Source organism: Schistocerca gregaria, chromosome 1, assembly GCF_023897955.1.
Source record: "Schistocerca gregaria isolate iqSchGreg1 chromosome 1, iqSchGreg1.2, whole genome shotgun sequence".
Taxonomy (NCBI): domain Eukaryota; kingdom Metazoa; phylum Arthropoda; class Insecta; order Orthoptera; family Acrididae; genus Schistocerca; species Schistocerca gregaria.
In genome coordinates, this window is record NC_064920.1 from 203888512 (window position 1) to 203910951 (window position 22440).

General features: G+C 41.3%; 2 protein-coding genes across 3 annotated transcripts in view; one reads left to right on the plus strand and one right to left on the minus strand.

Annotated features, from left to right (window-relative positions):
• Nucleotides 1–4874, minus strand: part of LOC126336885 (zinc finger protein 425-like) — a 36057-nt gene extending 31183 nt beyond the window's left edge. The window contains exons 1-2 of one of the 2 annotated variants that reach the window (XM_050001009.1): nt 4633–4874; nt 4220–4440 (exon numbers count right to left, since the gene is read on the minus strand). In XM_050001009.1, coding sequence (XP_049856966.1) covers nt 4220–4440; nt 4633–4721 — 310 coding nt within the window. In that variant the 5' untranslated portion in view covers nt 4722–4874. The remainder of the gene's footprint in view (nt 1–4219; nt 4441–4632) is intronic. The other variant, XM_050001000.1, reaches the window with a different exon arrangement.
• Nucleotides 4875–4938: 64 nt separating this feature from the next.
• The window catches only part of LOC126336877 (protein KIAA0100), a 316670-nt gene continuing 299168 nt past the window's right edge, over nt 4939–22440 (plus strand). Inside the window, exons 1-2 of the mRNA XM_050000988.1 lie at nt 4939–5106; nt 5468–5594. Coding sequence (XP_049856945.1) covers nt 5048–5106; nt 5468–5594 — 186 coding nt within the window. The 5' untranslated portion in view covers nt 4939–5047. The remainder of the gene's footprint in view (nt 5107–5467; nt 5595–22440) is intronic.

Here is a 22440-nt window from a genome sequence, read left to right on the forward strand (position 1 = left end):
ATACAGTAATCCATTTGAGGCACGAGAACCATAACGCACATCGTTGTCTTTCTGACAGTGTGGCATTTATTCATGCTACTGAAATCTGTTAATTTTAGGGTGAGTCAGGATAATCTGTGCTGTAGGCCCATGTAAATAAAATAGAAAGAAACTTCCACATGGGAAAAATATATTAAAAACAAAGATTCCAAGACTTACCAAGCGGGAAAGCACCGGCAGACAGGCACATGAACAAAACACACAAACACACACACACAGAATTACTAGCTTTCGCAACCGATGGTTGCTTCTTCAGGAAGGAGAGGGAAAGACGAAAGGATGTGGGTTTTAAGGGAGAGGGTAAGGAGTCATTCCAATCCCGGGAGCGGAAAGACTTCCCTTAGGGGAAAAAAAGGACAGGTGTACACACACACACACACACACACACACACACACACACACACATATCCATCCGCACATACACAGACACAAGCAGTCTGCTGAGTCACTGCTGGAATCGTCTAACTCCTACAATTACCTGGGTGTAATATTTTGTACGAATATGAAATTGAATTACCACATAGGTTCACTGTGGGTAAAGCTGGCGATAGACTTCAGTTTATTGGTAGAATATGGGGCAGCGCAATCGCTCTACAAAAGACATCGCTTATAAATGACTTGGGTGACTAGTTTTAGAATATTGTTCACATTTGTGGGACCCAGGCCAGATAGGACTAAAAGGGGATATTGAATGTATACAGAGAAGGGCAGCAGTAATCGCCAAGGACTTGTTTAACCCTTGGGAGAGAGTCACAGAGACTCTGAAGAAACGAAGTGGAAGACTCTTGAAGACAGACATAAACTATCCCGAGAATAGTATTAGAATAATTACTGCTGACACAGAGGCATTCAATCACTGATTCTTCCCCCACTTCATACATGAATGGATCATGAAGAAACCCTAATAACTGGCACAATGGGATGTAATCTACCAATAAACTGAAATCTACAACCTGCTTACCCACAACTGAGCGTATGTGATAATCCCATTTCATGTCCCTATGAAGTACTACATCCAGGTATCTCTGTGTGTTGGGATATCTTTTTGTGAAGTGCACAATTAGACAACATGGTCTGATTCAAAAGGCGTTGTCAACAAAAATGTATCTGATAGAAGTTACATTATAGGAAAGGATAGGATGGATTGCTACATACTGCGAAGATGGACGTTAAGCTGCAGACTGGCACAATTACAAGACACTACACAAAGCCTTCCACCACAGCCGTCATATACAAAAGCAAGCACAACTTACATATACGACTGAAAAGTACGGCCAGAATGCAACCATCACATGGGGTGGAATCAGCAACGAATCAGCAACATGGTGTGTGTGTGTGTGTGTGTGTGTGTGTGTGAGAGAGAGAGAGAGAGAGAGAGAGAGAGAGAGAGAGAGAGAGAGATCATGACTGTGGCTACAAGCTTTGTGTAGTGTCTTAATTGTACCTGTCTGCAACTTAATGTGGCATCTTTACAGTCTATTTTCCCCCCTACATTGTTGATATTCCTAACTGGAGTTTCCATTCTTTGAGTTACAAGTTACATTATTAATGACAACATATTTATCTTAATTTTTTGAGGAAATTCTGCATTTTTTTTAGTTCAGGCGTTTTATAACATACCCATATATTTCTTTTAGAAAATAACAGGAAATGGTAGAGAAGGGAAAGAGAACAACACTTTTGAGCAGAACTCATTTACAAGTATACTGTTTTCCAAATTCAAGTCTTTTGGGAGGCCACCCAATAGTTTTCCAATTGAGTAAAATTAGGATGATTTGGTGATGGGAGCAGCAAAATATTACCTTTTGGAATATTCTCCACAGTGAAGGGCCACTAATAGTCACAGTATCCCCATGTTTATTATTCAGTTAACGTAGTACATTCTACAATCAGTTGGTATACTAAATTGGAAATATAAGTGTTGCATGTAACACAAACAGTGGTGTGTGATGCATTTGAAAAGTAAATTCCTAAAAGACTTCAGTCATACTCACAATCTGCTGCTAAAGTATATTTAGAAAATGTGACCACTTTCTGTACAGCACAAGAGTTGATACATGTGCTATGAAATGAATCAATTTGCTGTATTTATACTGAAATATTAAATGGTAGGAATGTCTAAAAAGAAATGAAACCTCTCTTATGCACTGGTGGTGATGATGAAAACAAATTTGATGATATGTATTGTCCGAATGTAAGAATGTCTTAGCTGCACTGAAATGTTAGTGACAAATTTGGTGTGAGCGGGCAGTTGTTAAAACTGTCTATGAGAATCAATGGAACTAGTTTGGTGAGTTAAGTTTGTTATTCTGATATAACTGAAAAAACAATAAATATATGATTGTTTCCAAAACAGAAATCACATACCAACAAAATACTAAAGACATTATATCTCAAACTTTAAGGGCTTAAAACTACTTTCACCCAAGAAAATAAAATACAAAGAATGTATGCTGCTGGAAGGAAGGAAAAACAGCATTTACTGCTCAGATCTGACTAATGGTGGAGAGGCAAGGCTTGAAATTAACAATCCCAGGTTCATTAATAGATGCTACCGTACGTGCAGAATAGATCATTCATTTATAGCAAGAACAAGATACATCACAGAACTGAACCCTGCAGCAGGCCAGGCCTATTCAGTATAATATTAACCATGTTCCACCTAACATGATCCACTGCTTCCTATTATTTCAATACAAAGTGAATCACAGGATCTCAGAGACGACAATAGCTGTACATATAGATTCACTTTTTTGTTTAGTTTCATATTATTTTGAGGAAGACATGCACGCAATGCTAACAAATAGCATGATAAGGTGCCGAAGTGCATAAGATGCAATTAAGTACGCTAGGTAAATAACAGTTCATAGGATTGTTGTTTAAATTAAGGTTACTGAATGACAATGTAGCACTGACAATACAATGAGTTAATTGTAAGCTGACAAATTTCTGAAGGGGGCAACGGAGTGCAAGACGCAAGCCTAGCCTGCACACAGACGGCCAAGGCGTGATGATATGTTCACTGGGGAGGGGAGGATGATTTGGAGGGGGCAATGCCTGGCCCTTGCAGTGCTGCCACCATTAACTACACTTCATGCTGCCACAACACGCTCAGAAATAAAAATTCTGTTTAAATGCTGCTTGCTCACGGAACAGTGCTGAATACAGTCACGCATAAAAGTAAAAATTCATACAAATTCTTCTTGCAAGTGGAACAGTGGTAAATACAGTGAACTGCAATAAAGAAATACAGCACACATCGTCTACCTCCACAGTTCCTAATAATGGTCACAGCCAAAAAACCAATCATTATTAGCCTAGCCGATTCAATTCAGCTTTTACTTATTTTGGGCTAGGGAGTGGTATGTCAAATAAAAGTTAACACACTGTACATTGTGTTAAAAGGCCAACACTAACCAGAAAAAGGGAACATAGGTAAAGAAATTTCATCACTGCAGGCTAGAATTAAAGAATAAAACTCATAACCATAGGTTAATTAAAACTTTGCCTTGGAAAAGGGTTTGTGATACAATTTTGATGGTTACTTTTAAGGAGCCCTTCACAAAATGTATGATACAAAAATGTCACAATATACATAAGAAATAGTTTCTAGCTCGATTTTCAGATTCACACAAAGAGGGGTGTTGGAGAGGGCGGGGGGAGGAATCAACATTACAGTAAGTATCTTATCTCCCAAATTTTTAAATACTCTCTCTCTCTCTCTCTCTGATAAGCATTATTCACATATTACTTGTAGTGATGCAGATTTCCAAAACAGTATATATAGCACATGCACATGATACTGTAGAGCAATGCCGTAATGTTGACAGCATATACACCCTGGCAAAAACAGCGACAGCTTAAAAAACGTAATACTTGAGGATTCGCATTTTACTGAATACATCCAAAAAAATTATATTGGAATAGCACAAGCTTCCTTTACATTTCAAGAAGTATTGTTGACAGTAATTTCCATTATGTTTTTTTGGAGCTCATTGGGGGACACCTCACACGTATTATTCACTAAAACTACAAACGGCAGTTTGACTTTTCACTTTTCTAGCCGCGGTGCGATATATTTGATTTACTTCCACTTGAATGAAGGGAAAACAAGTATTCCTAGATACTTCTTAAACTTCTGTTTACAGACTTCAATATGAAATTTAAATTTGATATATACCTCTGAATCTCGGCCTCTGACGACTCCTATTGTTGGAACCATTGAAAAGAGTTGGAAGTGCATTACGAATTAATTTCTTTCTCTGATCGCCAACAAACTGAGGTGGTCTGAACTGAGCCGAATCAAAATGCACCGAACATAGGCGGTATTTTTCATAAATGGCCGTTGCAGGTATGCCCTGAAGTTGAAACAGTCCAGTTCTTTCAAGCCATAGCCTGCACCTGAAATGTAAAAATTTATGAAACTCTTTACAGACTCTTCAATTAACCTAATCGCCAACCAAATGCAAGAGCTTTTGTATAACTGAAAGAATATTTCTGCCGTTATACACTTCAATTATACATGCAAAATGCAACGAAATGAGCAAGATAGTACTGCCATAGACAAGAATTAGCAAGTTTATGACGAGTTACCTTCCTGCATTTCGCGGGAATCGAAACAAGCTCACGTTGTGTTGTCCTGGCTTGCTTCCACAAGCAACACATTGATTTGTACTATACATTCTAAGTGTCGTCAAGCGAAACCAGACACTCACTAATACCAGGAACTATTTATCACATTATCCACCCAAATACGACTCCTCTTTCTGTTTAGAACTGAGCGGTTTAACTAACCAAGCAAACATCTCTGAAAGAACACAGATAAACGTCAACTTTGTATCGATATTGACGCCACAATAGTTCGATCTATTGCGAGAATGAGAGTGACTGCTTGACGGAGGAAAGTATGAGCGAAGGTTTATCCGTCGACACCCTTTTAGCGGTGAAAATGATGCAGTGTTTTTCTAAGTTTAGGACAAAGTTGCTATGATAACCCACTTCTGAAGCTATGGATGGATTTGTTATCTTTCTAATAATTTGTACTCTGTTATTCTGCAGTGTGTCATGGTATGTATACATATAAAATACCCGTGTAAAATCTGACTGAACGTGCCTGTCTTGAAATTATCTACATAGTGACTATACACAGCCTGTAGTTTCTCGTGTTTGTCAATACGTTTTGTAGTGCTAAAAGTATAGTTAGTTTACTTTTCCTATTTGTTAGTACATTTGCAAGGTGTTCACAAACAATTTGATCAAAAATAAATTATATAAATTATTTCCTACTTGCTTTTCTTATATTTCCAAGCATAACTGCTTGTACACTAGTAAGCCCCATCTAGATGAGTCATGCAAATGCCATTGGTTTAGGGAAATCTTAGTGTGGGTGTCAATTGATTTAAGTCTAAACATGTCAAATTTTCCCCAGGCTCTTGCCAAAAGTTCTGGCATGGTTGCTAAAGAGGAAATTCAGTATAGACGTGAGAATTGGACGTATTGGCATTCCTTACCTTACCCTCAAAGATGTGTTTCTGTCACGCCATGGTGTTTCTGTGGTAAGTTTAATAATAGACCAGCTGTACCATATTGTCAGCTTGTTTATTATATATTAGTTATATATGTATCTAACATATGAAATATTGCGCGTCGTCAGTACAAGAATTTTATCTAATGTAAAATTACCTGAACAACTAAGTCTCCAAGAAGCAAGTAAGTTAATGTAATGTTATAATGTAGAATTTAAATAATGTTTCACATGTGAATGTATTCAAAGTTATTTATAGTTTGTACATAGTATCAGGATATTTAACTGACAAATAAAATATTCCATATCTCATGTTCATAATCAGTGCTATGACACACAACAATGCATTTGTAATTCACGTATGGAGTGTGTCCATGCACGCTGTATATTATTTAATCTTGCCCTACAATCCTTATGGGAGTGATATGTAGGAGGTTGTAGTATATTCTTAGAACCACCATTTAAAACTCATTCTTGAAACTTCATAAGTAGACTTTCTTGAGATAGCATTGAGCTATATGTTGGTCATTTATAGACATGCAGTTGACTTTCAGCTTCCTCTCAAGAACGCAAATGTGTCATTGGAATATATTAATTGAAACTACTTTAATAAGCTGAAAATATTGGGTAGTTGTATAGATTTGTACTATCTTGCCATAAGTCCAATAAACAAACAGACACACATAGCACAGACTTAAGTCTTCAATAATATATTCTTTTTCACCATTTACAACTTTCTGCCAACACTGGAATAACTTTTTAATTCTGCTACTAGAAATCATGTGTTTTTGAGATGAAGAACTCATCAGTTCATGTTTGGTGTGCTTTTTCATCTGGAAAGGAAACTTGAAAGTTGTTGGATAGAGAATGGAAAAGATGAAAATCTGTGGGTGCCAAATCAGGTGAATAAGATGTGTGTGGAATGACTTCCCAGCCCCACTCCTGTTTAAAGTTTTTTGCCAGTCTAGTGCAAGACATCTCAGCTGTTGACAATAAATGTCAGCAGTGATGGTTACACCTCAGGAAAGCAATTCATAGTACACCAAACCATCACTATTCCACCAGATGCATAACACTATCTCTTGTGGATGTGGGCAGGTCTTTATAGGGGGATTTATTGCTTTGTTTTGGCTCAACCATTCGTTTCTTTTCCTAATGTTAGCGTAAAGCACAATTTCCCTTCGCCAGTAATTATACAGACTAAGAATGGTCAGTGTTATTCATAAGCCAGTTGATAACGAGCAAGCAGAGATACACATATGACCACATGCCGAGTTTTATGTCTTTGGCATAGACCATGTGGTACCCATACACCCAATTTTTGAAACTTCCCCATTCCATGCGAATGTCATACAGAGGTGGAATGATCACAGTTCATCACATCTGCCGATTCTAGGGTACATTGATGTGGATCATTGTGCATTAATGCATTTAAATGATCTTTATCAAATCCTGAATGTCATCCTGAATGTGGAGGGTCACTAGCATCAAAATGATTCTCCTTAGAATGATAAAATCATTTTCTTGCTGTGCTCTGTCAAGTGATATTATCCTTGTACACGTCAGAAATGTTTCTGCCTGCCTCCACTATTGTCACTCCTCACTGAACTCAAACAGATGAATATGTCACATGTTCTGATTTCTCCACTTGGGGGTTAACACAAACGTCAGATTCCACCCATCTGCTCTGATCAATGACGTCACAAATATGGCAGAAACGACCATTCACAACTATTCCCATATCGCGACTATGACATCATTACATGAACATTACAACAAACACAAAAGTAGATTGAAAAACCAAATTGTGTTTTTTTGGGTGGGGACAAACAAAAATAAATAAATAAACACACGCCACTAAACCAAACAACAAAAACGACCTTCCCAAAATCAACTAAAAACAATATCCACTGGAATCGAACACTTCCCTTGACCTATATAGGTCAACAGAAACTACTGATACCAAATCATAAAACAAAAAACTACAACCTTGTCCACAATCATCACTACCTCAAAAAACACAACAAAATTGGAATTGAAAACTTCCCTTGACCTATATAGGTCAACAGCAACTATCGATACCACACTGTAAGTCTCAAAACTTTCACCACTGCCACACTTAGTACTACCACAAAAAAAAGCACCTAGCAAATCAAAATTGGAATCTAACACTTCCCTTGACCTGTTATCCTTACGACGTCTCCACATATACCCGTCCCTCGTCCGAGATGCCAGAACTTTAGTAAGCCTCATTTTTTCACCACATACTGAACACTTCACGGCTTCATTCAAAAACCCGAACAGTTGCAGAAATTTTATTAGAGACAACACACTGTCCCACATGATCACCGACAACCAAAAACTGTTGACATTGTCAGTCATATCCATACTTACCAAAGACATAAACAAAGAAATTTACCAAAATTCACACACGGCGAACAGAAAGAAACTATAATAACGTCGACATAACAAAACCAAAATTGTTAACTCACTGAAAAATATTTTGCTGAAAGCACAGTCACCACCAATACCACACATGTGCAACGCAGCCACGTAAATAAACCCCATATGCCACATAACACGCTACCAATAACACATCACCAGAGAGAACCACCGACCAAAACAATGCGCCATCTATAAACATGCTACACACACACACACACAAACGAAACCAAAAACATGACCTAACACACAACACATGAAACACACCACCAGAGAACACCATCAATCACATCAACACGACACCTACAAACACGCCACTCCCACAAACTAAATTCTGTGCCATCGTGATGTCACACACTACAACAGCCTTACGTCACTGGTCAAAGCCAATGGGTGGAATCGGACACTTCCGTTGACCCCCACTTGGCACTTCTTTCCCTAGTGTCCAGAGCTCCACTTACTATCTCCTAATGATAAAATGACAATATGTAAACTCAAATAGCAATAGTTAACTACAAATAAAAAGTAACGATCAATAAATAAACCAATAGCAACTGAAAAGTCTACATGCAAACCAAAACACTAGAATTTGTAGTGCAGGTTTCAGAGTAGAAAATATGTCCAGTTGTAGGCATTAATCAGATTTCTGTTATTGTGCCATACGCACTGAACAAACATCTCACAGTCATTGCTATACAGTTGAGCACCTCCACAACATTATCCATTCTTCTCAATTTACTTGCTAACAGAATTCTGAGTGGTACCATATGAGTTTTTATACAGTTTCATCTTTTTTGGGTGAGCGATTGTTTGTAGCATCCAGGAACTGGAGACACTACTATTGTCATCCATTGTTATATAGAACTAATGTCTGTAGGCCCCACCAATACCCTCTATCTGCTTTGACACCATGAGGTCATCAAAATAACAGACATAAACCATTAATTGCAATCAGATATTTGTGAGAAATGTGCCATAAGAAGTGTACAGAAACTCTCATGGCATCATATTTGTTCCCATTGTCAACTCACACACCACCACCACCACCACCACCACCACCACCACCACCACCACCACCACCACCAGCCGCCCCTCACCACTGTGACATGTACTACTAATTGCAAACAACTTGGCACCTATGTTGAGGATACTGGGAGCAAAAGCTTGTGATCAGCTTGTTGCACATTGATTGCTGGGACAAACTCAGCCCACTTCTCCCAGAGCAGCCACTTAAAGGTCATAAAAGAAACAAATGCATGATGGGTTAATGTGTCACAAAAGTGATTTGAAAGTAAGCATCACTTTAATGTTTGAGCAGTCAAAAATAATTTCTTATTCCTGCAAAGTAAATATTATTGCTCTTACATTTTTACTAAGACTCTTGCTAGGTGAAAGACTCTTGGTACATACAGCTATGGTGAGGCATCACTGAAATGGGTGGTTCATTGTTGTAGCTCGTCACATCTTGTATCAGCAGACAGAGGTGTCATGACGGTAGGTTGGTGATGGGCCACAGATATGGTGGCTTGATCCTTTCAAGTGACACTGTCATAGGTTTGCCATTGTGTACATTTACTTAGTATTTTTTATGCTTCAGATTTGATAGGGGCCAAAGGACGGAGGCTGTAGTGGTGAGCGGACAGCATCAGTCGTTAACATAACATGTGAGGACTTCTTTAAATTCTTGGTAATCTGCTTTTTGCGGGTGTCCAGGCTTTGTTGGAAAGTCTAGAGTTTGCTCCAAAATTGGTAGTTGGTATTACTTTTTAACAATGGAGGTTTCTGCAGTGGTGACGTCATCTTAGGATTGTGTGACTGTACATACTTCATGCACAATTTTTAGCTGTGAATTTATGTCATTTTTGTCACTTGATATATCTGCAGTTTTAACAGGTAGTGGTAGCGGATTGAACCAGTTATGATCCACTATGTCAACCAAAGACAACACACTACATTTGAAACACGTATTAAACTTTTACTCCCACAAATGAGTAATTTCATTCATGACTTGCAACTTTTCCATTGTGGTATTTTCACTTCAGGAATCAGCTTGTTCTTCTTGGTTAAAACCCAATTTTTCACTCTATGCTTAAGGATAAATTTAGTAAATATCTTAGCCATTATGGAGAGGGAGCTGGTAGGTCTGTAGTTTTTAAGAATGTTTTGTCTCCATCCTTGAGAAGTAGATAACTTGCAGCGTTATTTCACTTTTGGGCAGTTGTATTTCTTCACAAACTTTCTGTAAATAATCTTGATAATATGCTTGATAGTACATTTCCTTTGGCTCAGTGTATAAGAGTCTCATAGCTGTAGCAGATAGATACTGATGTCATATCTAATCAAAAGAATGCACAAAATTGTACTTCATGATGCAACTAATGTAGTCTGGGGACATTATTCTGACAGTGGAGAACCATGTATGGGGTTCCCCAAGACTAAATCTTAGGTCTACTATTCCTCGTATATGTAAACGACTATCCAGCTAATATACAGCAAGCAGAATTAGTTCTTTTTGCAAATGAAACTAGTATTGTAATCAATCCAAGTAAACATGCAAGAACCAGAGACATGGTAAACAGTGTTCTTAAAATATAATTGACAGGTTTTCTGGGAATGGTCTCACCCTTAATTTTAAAAAGACGCGACACTCATTTCTGCACATCTAATGGTACTACTCCGATGATAAATGTAACATATGGTGAGAAATACTAAATAGGGTGGAAACTTCAAAATTCGTAGGTGTCCTTTTTCATGAGAATTTGATCTAGAAAAAGCACATTTTGAATCTGCTTAGTTCCAGCCACATTTGCACTTACTGTTCGAATCAGTGCAAATCTAGGGGGGAGAGAAATCAGTAAGTTAGCATTTTTTTATATTTTTGTTCAATAATGTTATGTGGAATAATCTTCTGGCATAATTCATCTTTAAGAAATAAAGACTTCATGGCTCAAAAACGTGCTGTGAGAATAATATGTTATTGTGCAAATGATGCATGGAACATGAAACAAACTAACTAACTAAGGAACAAACTTCGTCAGTAGGCTACAAGCAGCAATGCTCTAGAAATGACAGAGATTTTCCCAAGGTTCATACCTCACTAGTAGCTATTGTGTGTTCAGGAAGTTTTAAAATTCAACTTCCACATCAAAAGTTCCTTGGTTAAGTGTGTGTTTCTGAATTGTTCTTTGTAGGCCTACAAAACAAACATTTAAACATATCTTTCTACATCTACATACATGCTCCGCAATCCACCATACGGTCCATGGCGGAGGGTACCTCGTACCACAACTAGCATCTTCTCTCCCTGTTCCACTCCCAAACAGAACGAGGGCAAAGTGACTGCCTATATGCCTCTGTACGAGCCCTAATTTCTCTTATCTTTGTGGTCTTTCCGCCAAATGTAAGTTGGTGGCAGTAAAATTGTACTGCAGTCAGCCTCAAATGCTGGTTCTCTAAATTTCCTCAGTAGTGATTCACGAAAAGAACGCCTCCTTTCCTCTAGAGACTCCCACCCAAATTCCTGAAGCATTTCCGTAACACTCGCTTGATGATCAAACCTACCAGTAACAAATCTAGCAGCCCACCTCTGAATTGCTTCCATGTCCTCCCTCAATCCGACCTGATAGGGATCCCAAACGCTTGAGCAGTACTCAAGAGTAGGTCGCACCAGCTTTCTATAAGCGGTCTCCTTTACAGATGAACCACATCTTCCCAAAATTCTACCAATGAACCGAAGATGACCATCCCCCTTCCCCACAACTGCCATTACATGCTTGTCCCACTTCATATCGACATGACTGTGTCAAGTGCTTGACTACTAATGGAGTATTCAAACATTGTAGGATTCTTTTCCTATTCATCTCCATTAATTTACATTTATCTATATTTAGAGTTAGCTGTCATTCTTTACACCAATCACAAATCCTTCCCAAGTCATCTTGTATCCTCCTACAGTCACTCAACGATGACACCTGCCCGTACACCACAGCATCATCAGCAGCACATTGCTATCCAAAAGATCATTTATGTAGATAGAAAACAACAGCGGACCTACCACACTTCCCTGGGGCACTCCAGACGATACCCTCACCTCCGATGAACACTCACCATCGAGGACAACGTACTGGGTTCTATTACTTAAGAAGTCTTCGAGCCACTCACATATTTGGGAACCAATCCTATACGCTTGTCCCTTAGTTAGGAGCCTGCAGTGGGGCACCGAGTCAAAGGCTTTCCAGAAGACAAGAAATATGGCATCCGTCTGATACCCTTCATCCACGGTTCGCAAGATATGAGAAAAAAGGGCAAGTTACATTTCACAGGAGCGATGCTTTCCAAAGCCGTGCTGAAGCATGGACAGCAACTTCTCTGTCTCAAGGAAATTCATTATATTCGAAATGAGAATATGTTCAAGTATCCTGCAACAAACCAATGTTAGGGATATTGGTCTGTAATTTTGAGGATCCGTCCTTCTACCCTTCTTATATACAGGCGTCACCTGCGCTTTTTTCCAGTCACTTGGGACTTTATGTTGGGCAAGAGATACGCGATAAATGCAAGCTAAGTAAGGAGTCAATGCAGTACTCTATAAAACCGAATTGGACCTGGCGGTTTATTGATTTTCAACCCATTCACCTGCTTCACAACCCCAGAGATGTCTATCACTATGTCCTCCATACAGGAATCTGTATAAGACTCAAATGGTGGTATGTTTGTACGATCCTCTTGCGTGAAAGGTTTCTCAAATGCTAAATTTAAAATTTCCGTTTTCATTTTGCTGTCTTCCGTTGCCAGGCCAGACTGATCAGTGAGTGACTGGATGGAAGCCTTCGACCCGCTTACCGATTTTATGTAGGACCAGAATTTCCTTGTGTTTTCAGCAAGATCTTTTGCTAAGATATGATGGAGGTAGTGGTTGAATGCTTCATGCATTGCTCTTTTTACAGTAGCATGAATCTCTACTAACTTTTGCCTGTCCTCATTCTCCCGATCTTTCTTGTACCACGAGTGCACCTGCCTTTGCTTCCTGAGCGTTCTCCAAATTGCGCTGTTAAACCACAATGGGTCTTTTCCGTCCGTGACCCACTTTTACGGCACATACTTGTCCAATGCGTGATTTACAATGTGTTTAAAATTTGTCGATAATTCTTCCACGTCCATCATACAGGAAGTAAATGAAGTAGAGTCATTTACTAAGTGGGAGGTAACAACTGCTTATCTGCTCTTTCTAGTAAGAGTACTCTCCTAGCCTTCTTGATTGACTTTTTAACTTTTGTAACCATAGTCGTAATGACATCATCATGATCACTAATCCCTGTCTCAACACTGACACTGTCGATGAGGTCTGGTCTGTTTGTGGCTACCAGATCTAAAATATTTCCATTACGCATTGGCTGTCGATTTAGCTGCTCAAGACGGTTTTTGGATAATGTGTTCAAAAGTAATTCACACGACAGCTTGTCTGTACCACCTGTAATGAATCCATAGACATCACATTCTATACTAGGTAGGTTGAAGTTGCCTCTGACTAATATAGCATGATCTGGGTACTTCTGTGATATAGAATGTAGACTCCCTTTGAATGATTCTAGAACTGTCATAGTGGAACCTGGTGGCCGGTAATAACAGCCCACAATTAACTTTATTTCCCCTAGCCCTGTTAAACGTGTCCAGATAACTTCAGTATCACACTCTACTTCGACCTTAGTAGACACAATACTTTTGTCAACTCCAATGAAGACACTACCTCCTACAGTGTCTAATCTGTCTTTCCGATACACGTTCCAACCCTCACTAAATATTTCAGAACTTCCTATCTCACGGTTCAGCCAGGTCTCAGTCCCGAGAATAATTTGCGCGCCACATGCTTCCTGGAGGGCTGTAAATTCAGGAAATTTATTCCGAACACTCTGAAAATTAACTGCCAATATCTTGATAGCTGAAGTGTCTTTACACTGAACACGTCCTGATTTCCCTGCCTGCACTTCAACTGGTGAGTGTTCATCAGGACACCTCCCACTACTAACTAGCCTAAAAAAAACACATGTGCACGCCACAATTACTCTGCTACTCGAGTAGACGTTTCATTTGTGTAGTGCACCCCTGACCTATCTAGAACCGTCCTACAATTCTCCACCCAATAGCGCAAGTCTAGAAATCTGCAGCCAAGACTGTCACAGAGTCGATGAAGCCTCTGGTTGAGACCCTCAACTCGGCTCCAAACCGAAGGACCCCAATCCACTCTAGAAACGGTGCTGCGAATAGAGAGCTCTGCTTGCACCCCGCGTGCGAGGCCAGTGGTCTTCACCAAATCTGCCAGCTGCCTGTACGAACTGAGGATCGCCTCAGAACCCAAGCGACAGGCATCATTGGTGCCGACGTGAGCAACTACTTGCAGACGACTGCACCCTGTATGCCCGATAGCTGGAGGCAAGGCTGCCTCCACATCTTGGACGAGGCCCCCCGGCAGACAAACTGAGTGCACATTGGATTTTTTTCCAGCCCTGTACGCTATTTCCCTAAGGGGCTCCATCACCCGCCTAACGTTGGAGCTCCCAATAACCAGCAAGTCTTTGCCCCCGTGTGCCTGCTTGGGCCCTGCAGGAGGAGTGGCCACCTGCGCACTGACAGGATGAACGGACCAGGCCAGCCGGCCAGCTTCCACATTTGCCCTCCGCCTCGAGCAACGCGAACATATTGCAATTCGCCACTCACCCTGAGGTGAGGGCGGCCCCAACGCGCCGGGTACACTAGTAGGTGCTTCGGCAGCTGAGTCAGCGAGTGCAGCAAGCGACACCTGAGATGTCTCAATCGACGTGCCAGACCCTCCGCCGTTGCTGCACCTCTAGGCAGCAGACTGCTAATATCTGACGACTCCGCGAACTTATACTCTACGGCTATCAATAAGCAATATTACTCCGCAAATCCGAGAATATGCAAGGATTTTATGTAATTAAATATGCAAGTGCACAAACACTCCGAAAGAAATTAAGAATCAAACTACAAAACAAATATGAAAGCTAAATATGCAACTCGCTACTGCATTGCTGCTGCACTAATACTTCACCAGCGGGTGCTCTAGACTCACTCTTTGAATGCTTGTATAATTTTCTGTCTATTGTTAGTTGTAATGGTGTCTGACCTAGTGGGAATTTATATTCATCGTATGTAAGGTTGTATCTTGTTTTCATCATATCTGTATTGGTATCAGCCATGTTTCTTAACAAATTTCCATCATACAGTGAAGTTCCTGAATAACATACAGCCTTGGAGCAAAAGCAATTGTCTGTTCTAAGCATCCTATGGCGAAGAAAAAAGTGTAAACTGTTACACAGTAAGATCAGCATACAGTAATACTTTACGAACATAACATATTGTAGAGCTTTTTAAAATAACCATTCAGGGAACAAAATGCATTAGTGGTAAATATTTGTTCTGATGCTGCTGATTTGCTGCAGAACCAGAGCCATACCAATGTGATCCCATGCCATTTGCAGAGTTCCCAAATCTGTGAACTTAACTGAAATACATTTATAAAATGGATTTTTTACCATGAATGATTCATCAGATACAGTACATTTAATTCAAATACAACAACAAAAGACTTTGATTTATCAACATAGATTCCTATTCACCAATAGAGGAGACATTGAGGACACTGAGTTGCACAACAAAGAGACTGCTGTACATTGAAGATTTTTAGCCAAAAGGACTTCTTCTAAAGTAGAAAACACACACACACACACACACACACACACACACACTGACTTTCAGTCACTTACTCACAATGACCACTGTCTCCAGCTGCTGTGGCTGGACTGCAGCTGTGTCTGATAGGAGAAGCTATCGGGTGTGGGCGGTGGGATGAAGAGGAGGCATGGGGCGGGGAGGGAGAGGTAGCAGGATGAGGTGAGAGGAGGTGTAGTGGTGCTTGTGGGAGTGTGTGGGGATGTGGTTGAGATTAGGTAGGGCCGCTAGGAGCAGTTGGGTGGTTGGAAAGGGGTGGGGTAGAAAGGGGAGTAGAAAAGGGAGAGAACTGCAGAACATATGGCTGTGTAGTGTTGGAGTGGGAGTAGGGAAGGGGATGGGTAGGTGGACAACAGGGACTAATTGAACACTGAGGCCATAGAGTTTATGGAAATGCATGGTACAGTGCAGAGAGTGTTCCCACCTATGCAATTCAGAAAATATTGTGCTGGTAGGAATGATCCAGTGACAGTCATTGTATTGAGCAGCATGTCTAGCAGCTGGGTGGACCAGTTGTCTCTTTGCCACAGTTTGTGTAGCTCTTCCTTTGATGGGATAGGAGATGCCTGTGACTGGACTGGAAGAGGTATTGTTGGAAGGATGTATTGGACTGGTGTTTCATCTAGGTATGTTGCGGAGATATGTGCCATGAGACAAATGATTGGTACTGTCCTATGCCAGCCTAGCCATGGACAATCCACTTCCTAACCGCCCAGAATCCCAAACCCTTGGCTTGTCTTAGATTCATTGATTACATCTTTGTGAACCCCCAGGCGGTCTCACATTTCTTTTGTGAGTAATTGCTGTGTTAACATGGGACTCCCAACACTTGCAGCACTACTTACCTTTCCGTGGTGCAAATCCATCTTTCTATTATTCTTTTTCTTCTTCATTTGCATTCACTGGTCTTCTTGGTGCCTTGATTTGGTTTATGATTTTGGGCACTCCCCCCCCCCCCCCCCTCTTCTGGCACTTAATTCAACTTTTCATCCTTCACTACATGGTCCCCAGTGTTGAATTTTACGTACCATTCCTGTTCCAAATTTTACACGAGAATGGATCATACGGGGAAGGTTGCGCAACATGGTGCAAGGATATTACACCCAAACCGAACATGGTAAACATCCTGTGTTAAAAGGTGTCATCAACTACCTGCACTGCAGCAGCCTCCTGACTGCTCTGGGATCTCACTATTGGTGTCTGCCCTGTAAATACCCTACTTATTTGCCCATTGTTATTGACGCACAGGGACTCTGGACAACGATTAACCAGCCAAGTAGCCATTTCGGTGGCTGGGTGACACCCATAGGGAGAGTCCTGATCGGAGTGAGTGGCACCAAAGTGGATGACTCACAGATGAAGTGGCTTAATCTTCTTTCTTCTTGCAGCCATACTGTCCCAGCTAGGATGACTATAATGTGGAGAGATATGCCCCTGTAAAGTTTCATTCTGTGGCTAAACTGTGGGAGAAACATATGGATAAGAGACAAGTGAAGTCATTATTCTTTATTGAACACCTTGAGGACAGGTTTGAGGAAGTAGCACCAATTTTGACAATGAAAAGTGGTTCAGTTCTGATTAAAACAGCCTCCCCTGTTCAGTCGGGGTGCTGCTTGTCTGTGACAAGCTGAATGACATTCTTGTTATTGTCAACCCCCATAACAGTCTCATTATCGTGCACAGTATCATCTTCCACCATGATCTCCTTTTGCAGACTGATAATGTGTTACATGCTAATTTTGAGTGACAGGACATGCATTCCATACGTCGTGTCCAGTGGGAACCAAAGGACGATAGGATTGATACGGGGGTCTTCATTTTGGCACTTGAAGACAACTTGTCTGAAATGTCAAGATGATGAGGTATCCATGTGATGCAAAACCATGCTTCAAATCCATGAGATTCAGGCACATCTCCATGCATTGTAATGCCAGCCACATCTGCAGGAATTGTGGATGTCAATTGCACACGCCTCCCCCCCCCCCCTGCAACCGCCCACAATTAGTGTCAGATGTGGGAACACTATTCCTCCTGTTCACCAGACTGAAACGTCTTCCAAAGAGAAAAGAAAATCAAATGATACAGCAGTCTTGACTGACTCATGTGTCAGAAGACCAAGAAGAAATACAATGGTCTCAAGATGACATTTGCTATAGGCATAATCCATATCACTTCAGGCAGGAGGTTACCTTCATAGTCTCTGATGTTACTGAATTTAGCATGTGTTAAAATTCAGGATGAAGTAAGAAACACTTATTTTCTTGTTTTCTCCAAAAAAAATTGCTGCCTCAAGATACAGGCCTCCAAAGATGACACTGTGAACACTATTTTGAGGATGCGAATTTCGGATGTTATCCACAAGGTCATTTATACATATTGTGAATAGCAACGGTCCTACGACACTCCCCTACGGCACACCTGAAATCACTCGAACATAATACATGTTCCAAGATTCTACAACTGATCGACGTTAGATATGTAGGTCTATAGTTCTGCACATCTGTTTGACGTCCCTTCTTGAAAACAGAGATGACCTGTGCCCTTTTCCAATCTTTTGGAACGCTATGCTCTTCTAGAGACCTACGGTACTCTGCTGCAAGAAGGGGGGCAAGTTCCTTCGCATACTCTGTGTAAAATCGAACTGGTATCCCATCAGGTCCTCTGAAGATGGAATTTCGACTTTGAAGAGTGTGGTCAGTTTTGCTGTAGTGTATTCATTCATAGCTTTAGTAATTTCTCTGCACTTTCTTGATGCATGAAGCTTATGACTTGACTTCACTGACCACGGTTTCGTAGCCAGATTATCACCTACCTCTGTAGTTGACTGATTCAGAGCATTTAATTCTTCCTCTATTGAGGCAAAATCTACATCGTCTGCACCATGGGAGGCTTCGCCTTGTTAAGATACTATCATTGTTGTTATTCTGTCAAAACATTCAGAACACAAAAAGTCATCACTGGGAACATTTTCACTTGGAAACATAGTCTTTACATGAGAACACTTATTCCCAACCTCAACAAAGTTTGCATTATTATTTGTCTTATATATCAGTCTTTTATGGATATACAAATAATCAGCATACTTCACTCTCCTGTGGCAACTGTCAGAAGACATTTCAAACAGTCCTTCAAAATGGTGTTCACAGTGTCATCTTTGGAGGACTGTATCTCGAGGCAGGAATTTTTTTGGAGAAAACAAGAAAATAAATGTTTCTTACTTACTCCTGAATTTTAACATATGCTAAAGTCAATAACATCAGAGACTATGAAGGTAACCCTCCACCCCTGCCTGAAGTGATATGGCTTACGCCAGCTGAAGCTGTGGTGTCTGCAATTTTGCTCTTCCTGTATTCTGATGATTTTTGTATTTACTATTGCTCCTCCATTGTGAGTGTTGCTGAATCCTGGCTGCAGGGTGGCACACGAAAGACATAGTCCTGGGGTTTCACATATGGCTTCAGGTTTTCAGCCTCTGTGACAAGCTTCATGCACTTGTCACCTTTGTACTGTCCATCTGCAACCAGATCTCTACCTCAGTGACTAATCCCTCAGTGTGGTGGAGTCTCATCACTTTCCGGGAGTGGTTTTCGATTCCTGGTTGATTTGACTTCCCTGTCTTTGTCAACTTAAACAAATGTGCCAGTCACACCTTAACACTCTTCGCTGCCACTGTAAAACTAGGCCATTCTACACTATGTGGCTTTATAAAGGTCTGACCCTGTCACAGCTTGATTACAAGAGTGTGGCATATGGCACATCACCACCTGCAACATTGTGAATGCTGTACCTGATTCCATTTTATGGTCCAATTTGTAACAAGTGCCTTTCAAACCAGCCCTGAGAACAGCCCACTTGCATAGGCTGTTATCTCTCCACCACAGATCTGGTGCCAACAACTGCTGCTCACCTATGCAAGACACGTTCTCTGCCAGCCTGAGCGTCTGAATTATCTTGTCCTTTTTCCTTGTAGAGTGGTGCATCTCACACAACAGCATCCCAGGACTGTAGTCATCATTGCAGTTTGCATTAAGTGCTTCTTTTCTGAATTCCCGTTTCTCCCACTATGGTCTGCCATTACGGAGCAGTCGCATATGCTCCTATGATGTGTACCCATCCTCAGATCTGTCACAGCCTGTCCTTTGAATTGAAAGACTCTGATGACCCCATGATTTTTTGTTGCCATTCCTGCCCATCTTTGATGCATTTCTCAGTTTGGAAGCATTATACACTGAAGGCTGTATGGTCAGCAGATAAATAAGTTTTGCCTACACACATGTAAGGTCAGTGAACAAGGCTCTGTACTGAATGGGTGCAGTGTATTCATTGCAGAGTTGATTTCCATTGCTCAAGACCTCAGTGATATTCTTCACTGTGCCGGCATGACATTCTTAATTGGTAGGGACTCACAGAGTACTCTTCAGGCTATTGATTAGTGCTACCCTCAACATCCATTTGTTGAGACTATCCAGGATCTACTTTCTGAACTCCATCAAGCTGGACAATTGGTTGTCTCTGTCTGGACCCCCAGGTCACATTGGGATCCCAGGGACCAAATATGCTGAGTGGTTGGCTACCAGGAAGCCAGTTTTGGAGGTGGGGATACTGTAACCAGACTTTCAATCAACTCTGTACCATCAGTTGTTCGAGGCTTGTTACAAAGGTTGTTGTATCCTGGTTTCTCTGGACAAACTGCAAGCTGTAAAGAAAACAACCACCATTTGGTAGTCTTCCCTTTGTGCTTCACATTGGCCACACTTGGCTGACCCATGCCCACATCCTTTGTCCATCCAACTTGCCATGTTGCTTGTTTTCTTGTGGTAATGGGACAGTTAAGAAACACTGGTCAAATGTGGAGCATACATCTCCCATCGCATAACATGACCTGGGGGCCTCCAGCTGCTTTCTGGGCAGAGCTATTCACTCACTTTCATCCTTTTACTTTGCACTTACTTCTACTTGTTTCTATCTCCTGGTTTTATTGGTTCTTGGTTGCAGTTGGTTCATCAGGATTTGTTGTCCATATTTTTCCTCTCAGGACTTTCCCTGGCTTTTTGCATATCGAATGGAGGGACAGATGACCTTGTAGTGTGGTGCCTTTAATCCCATAAATCCAATTCAGTATCTTCACAATCTGGACTGCAGGTCAGGACACCTTCTCCTCCATTCACTTCACATGGTGCTCCTCGACGCAATGCATCACCTTCCTCATTATCGACCTCTGCATCAAGGATGGTGACATCATTACCTCAAACCATACCAAACCTACCATCCGACATCAGCAATACTTCCACTTCAACAGCTGCCACCCATTGGATATCAAGTGCCTTCCATACAGCCTAGCCACCTGTGGTCATCACATCTGTAGTAAAAAGCAGTCCCTGTCCAGGTACATTAAGGGTCTCACTGACATCTTCACAGATCAAAATTACCTTCTCAATTTTGTACAGAAACAGTCTCGTGGGCCTCGTCTCTCATTTTGCTTGTCACATCCAACATATCCACTGTCCAGTCACAAAGGAACACTCCCTTCATGTATCTGTATCACCCAGGACTGGAGTTGGCTGAATCACATTCTCTGCCAGGATTTTGACTACCTCATGTCATACCCTGATATGAGGGGCATCGTACCCATTAACCTTTCCATCTGTTCCACAGAGGTATTCTGTCACCCACCAGACCTACACAGCATCCTTGCCCATCTGTACTTCATCTCTTCTCCCACCACTTTCCTTCATGGCCCATAACCCTACAAGCAACATAGATGCCAAACCTATGGCATACATCCTCCCACCATCAGATACTCAAATCCTGTCACAGGACTCTTCTATCCCATCAGAGGCAGGGCTATCTGTGAAAGCAGTTGTGTGGTTTATGAGCTAAGGTGCAACCACTGTGCTGTTTTCTACGTGGGCACAACAACTAACAAGCTGCCTATCCACACGAACGGCAACCAATAAACTGTGACACCAAGACTCAGCTGGATCACCAGTTGCTGAATATGCTGCCCCCACACAATGTGCTTCTCGTCACTGGCTGATTAACAGCTCACAAAGTCTGGATTCTTCCTACCAATACCATTATTTCTGAATTGTGCAGGTGGAAACTATCCCTGCAATTCATAGTACATTCCCATAACTGCTTGGACCCCAGCCTTCACTACTCCCTGTCCTCCATCTATTTTTCCTCTCCTTGGTACTACTTGAGCACTACAAAGCCATCTATTCTGCCAAAGCATACACTAATCTTTTTCCGCATCTCTACTTCTCTCCTTTGGCAATTCCCTTCCCTCCTCCCTCCCCCCTCTCACCAATCCTCCCTACTGCTCGTATCAGCCTTACCCTGGCCCCATCACATCCTTGCATGCTTTCACAAGCAGCACTATGCCTCACCCCACCTCTAGCCTGCTATCCTTTCCACTCCCCACACAATGCCGCCACCTAAATTGATTCTTCTATCTTGCACAGATGCAGGTGTGTGTGTGTGTGTGTGTGTGTGTGTGTGTGTGTGTGTGTGTGTGTGTGTGTGTTAGTGTTCTACTTCAGAAGAAAGCCTTTTGGCTGAAAGCTTAAATGTGTAGCAGTCTTTTTGTTGTGCCCGTCTGCAACTTGGTGTCTCCCTCGTATGGTGAGTAGCAATTTAACCTTTTCATAATATTGTTGTTATTCCATCCTGGACTTAGTGTTGTTTGA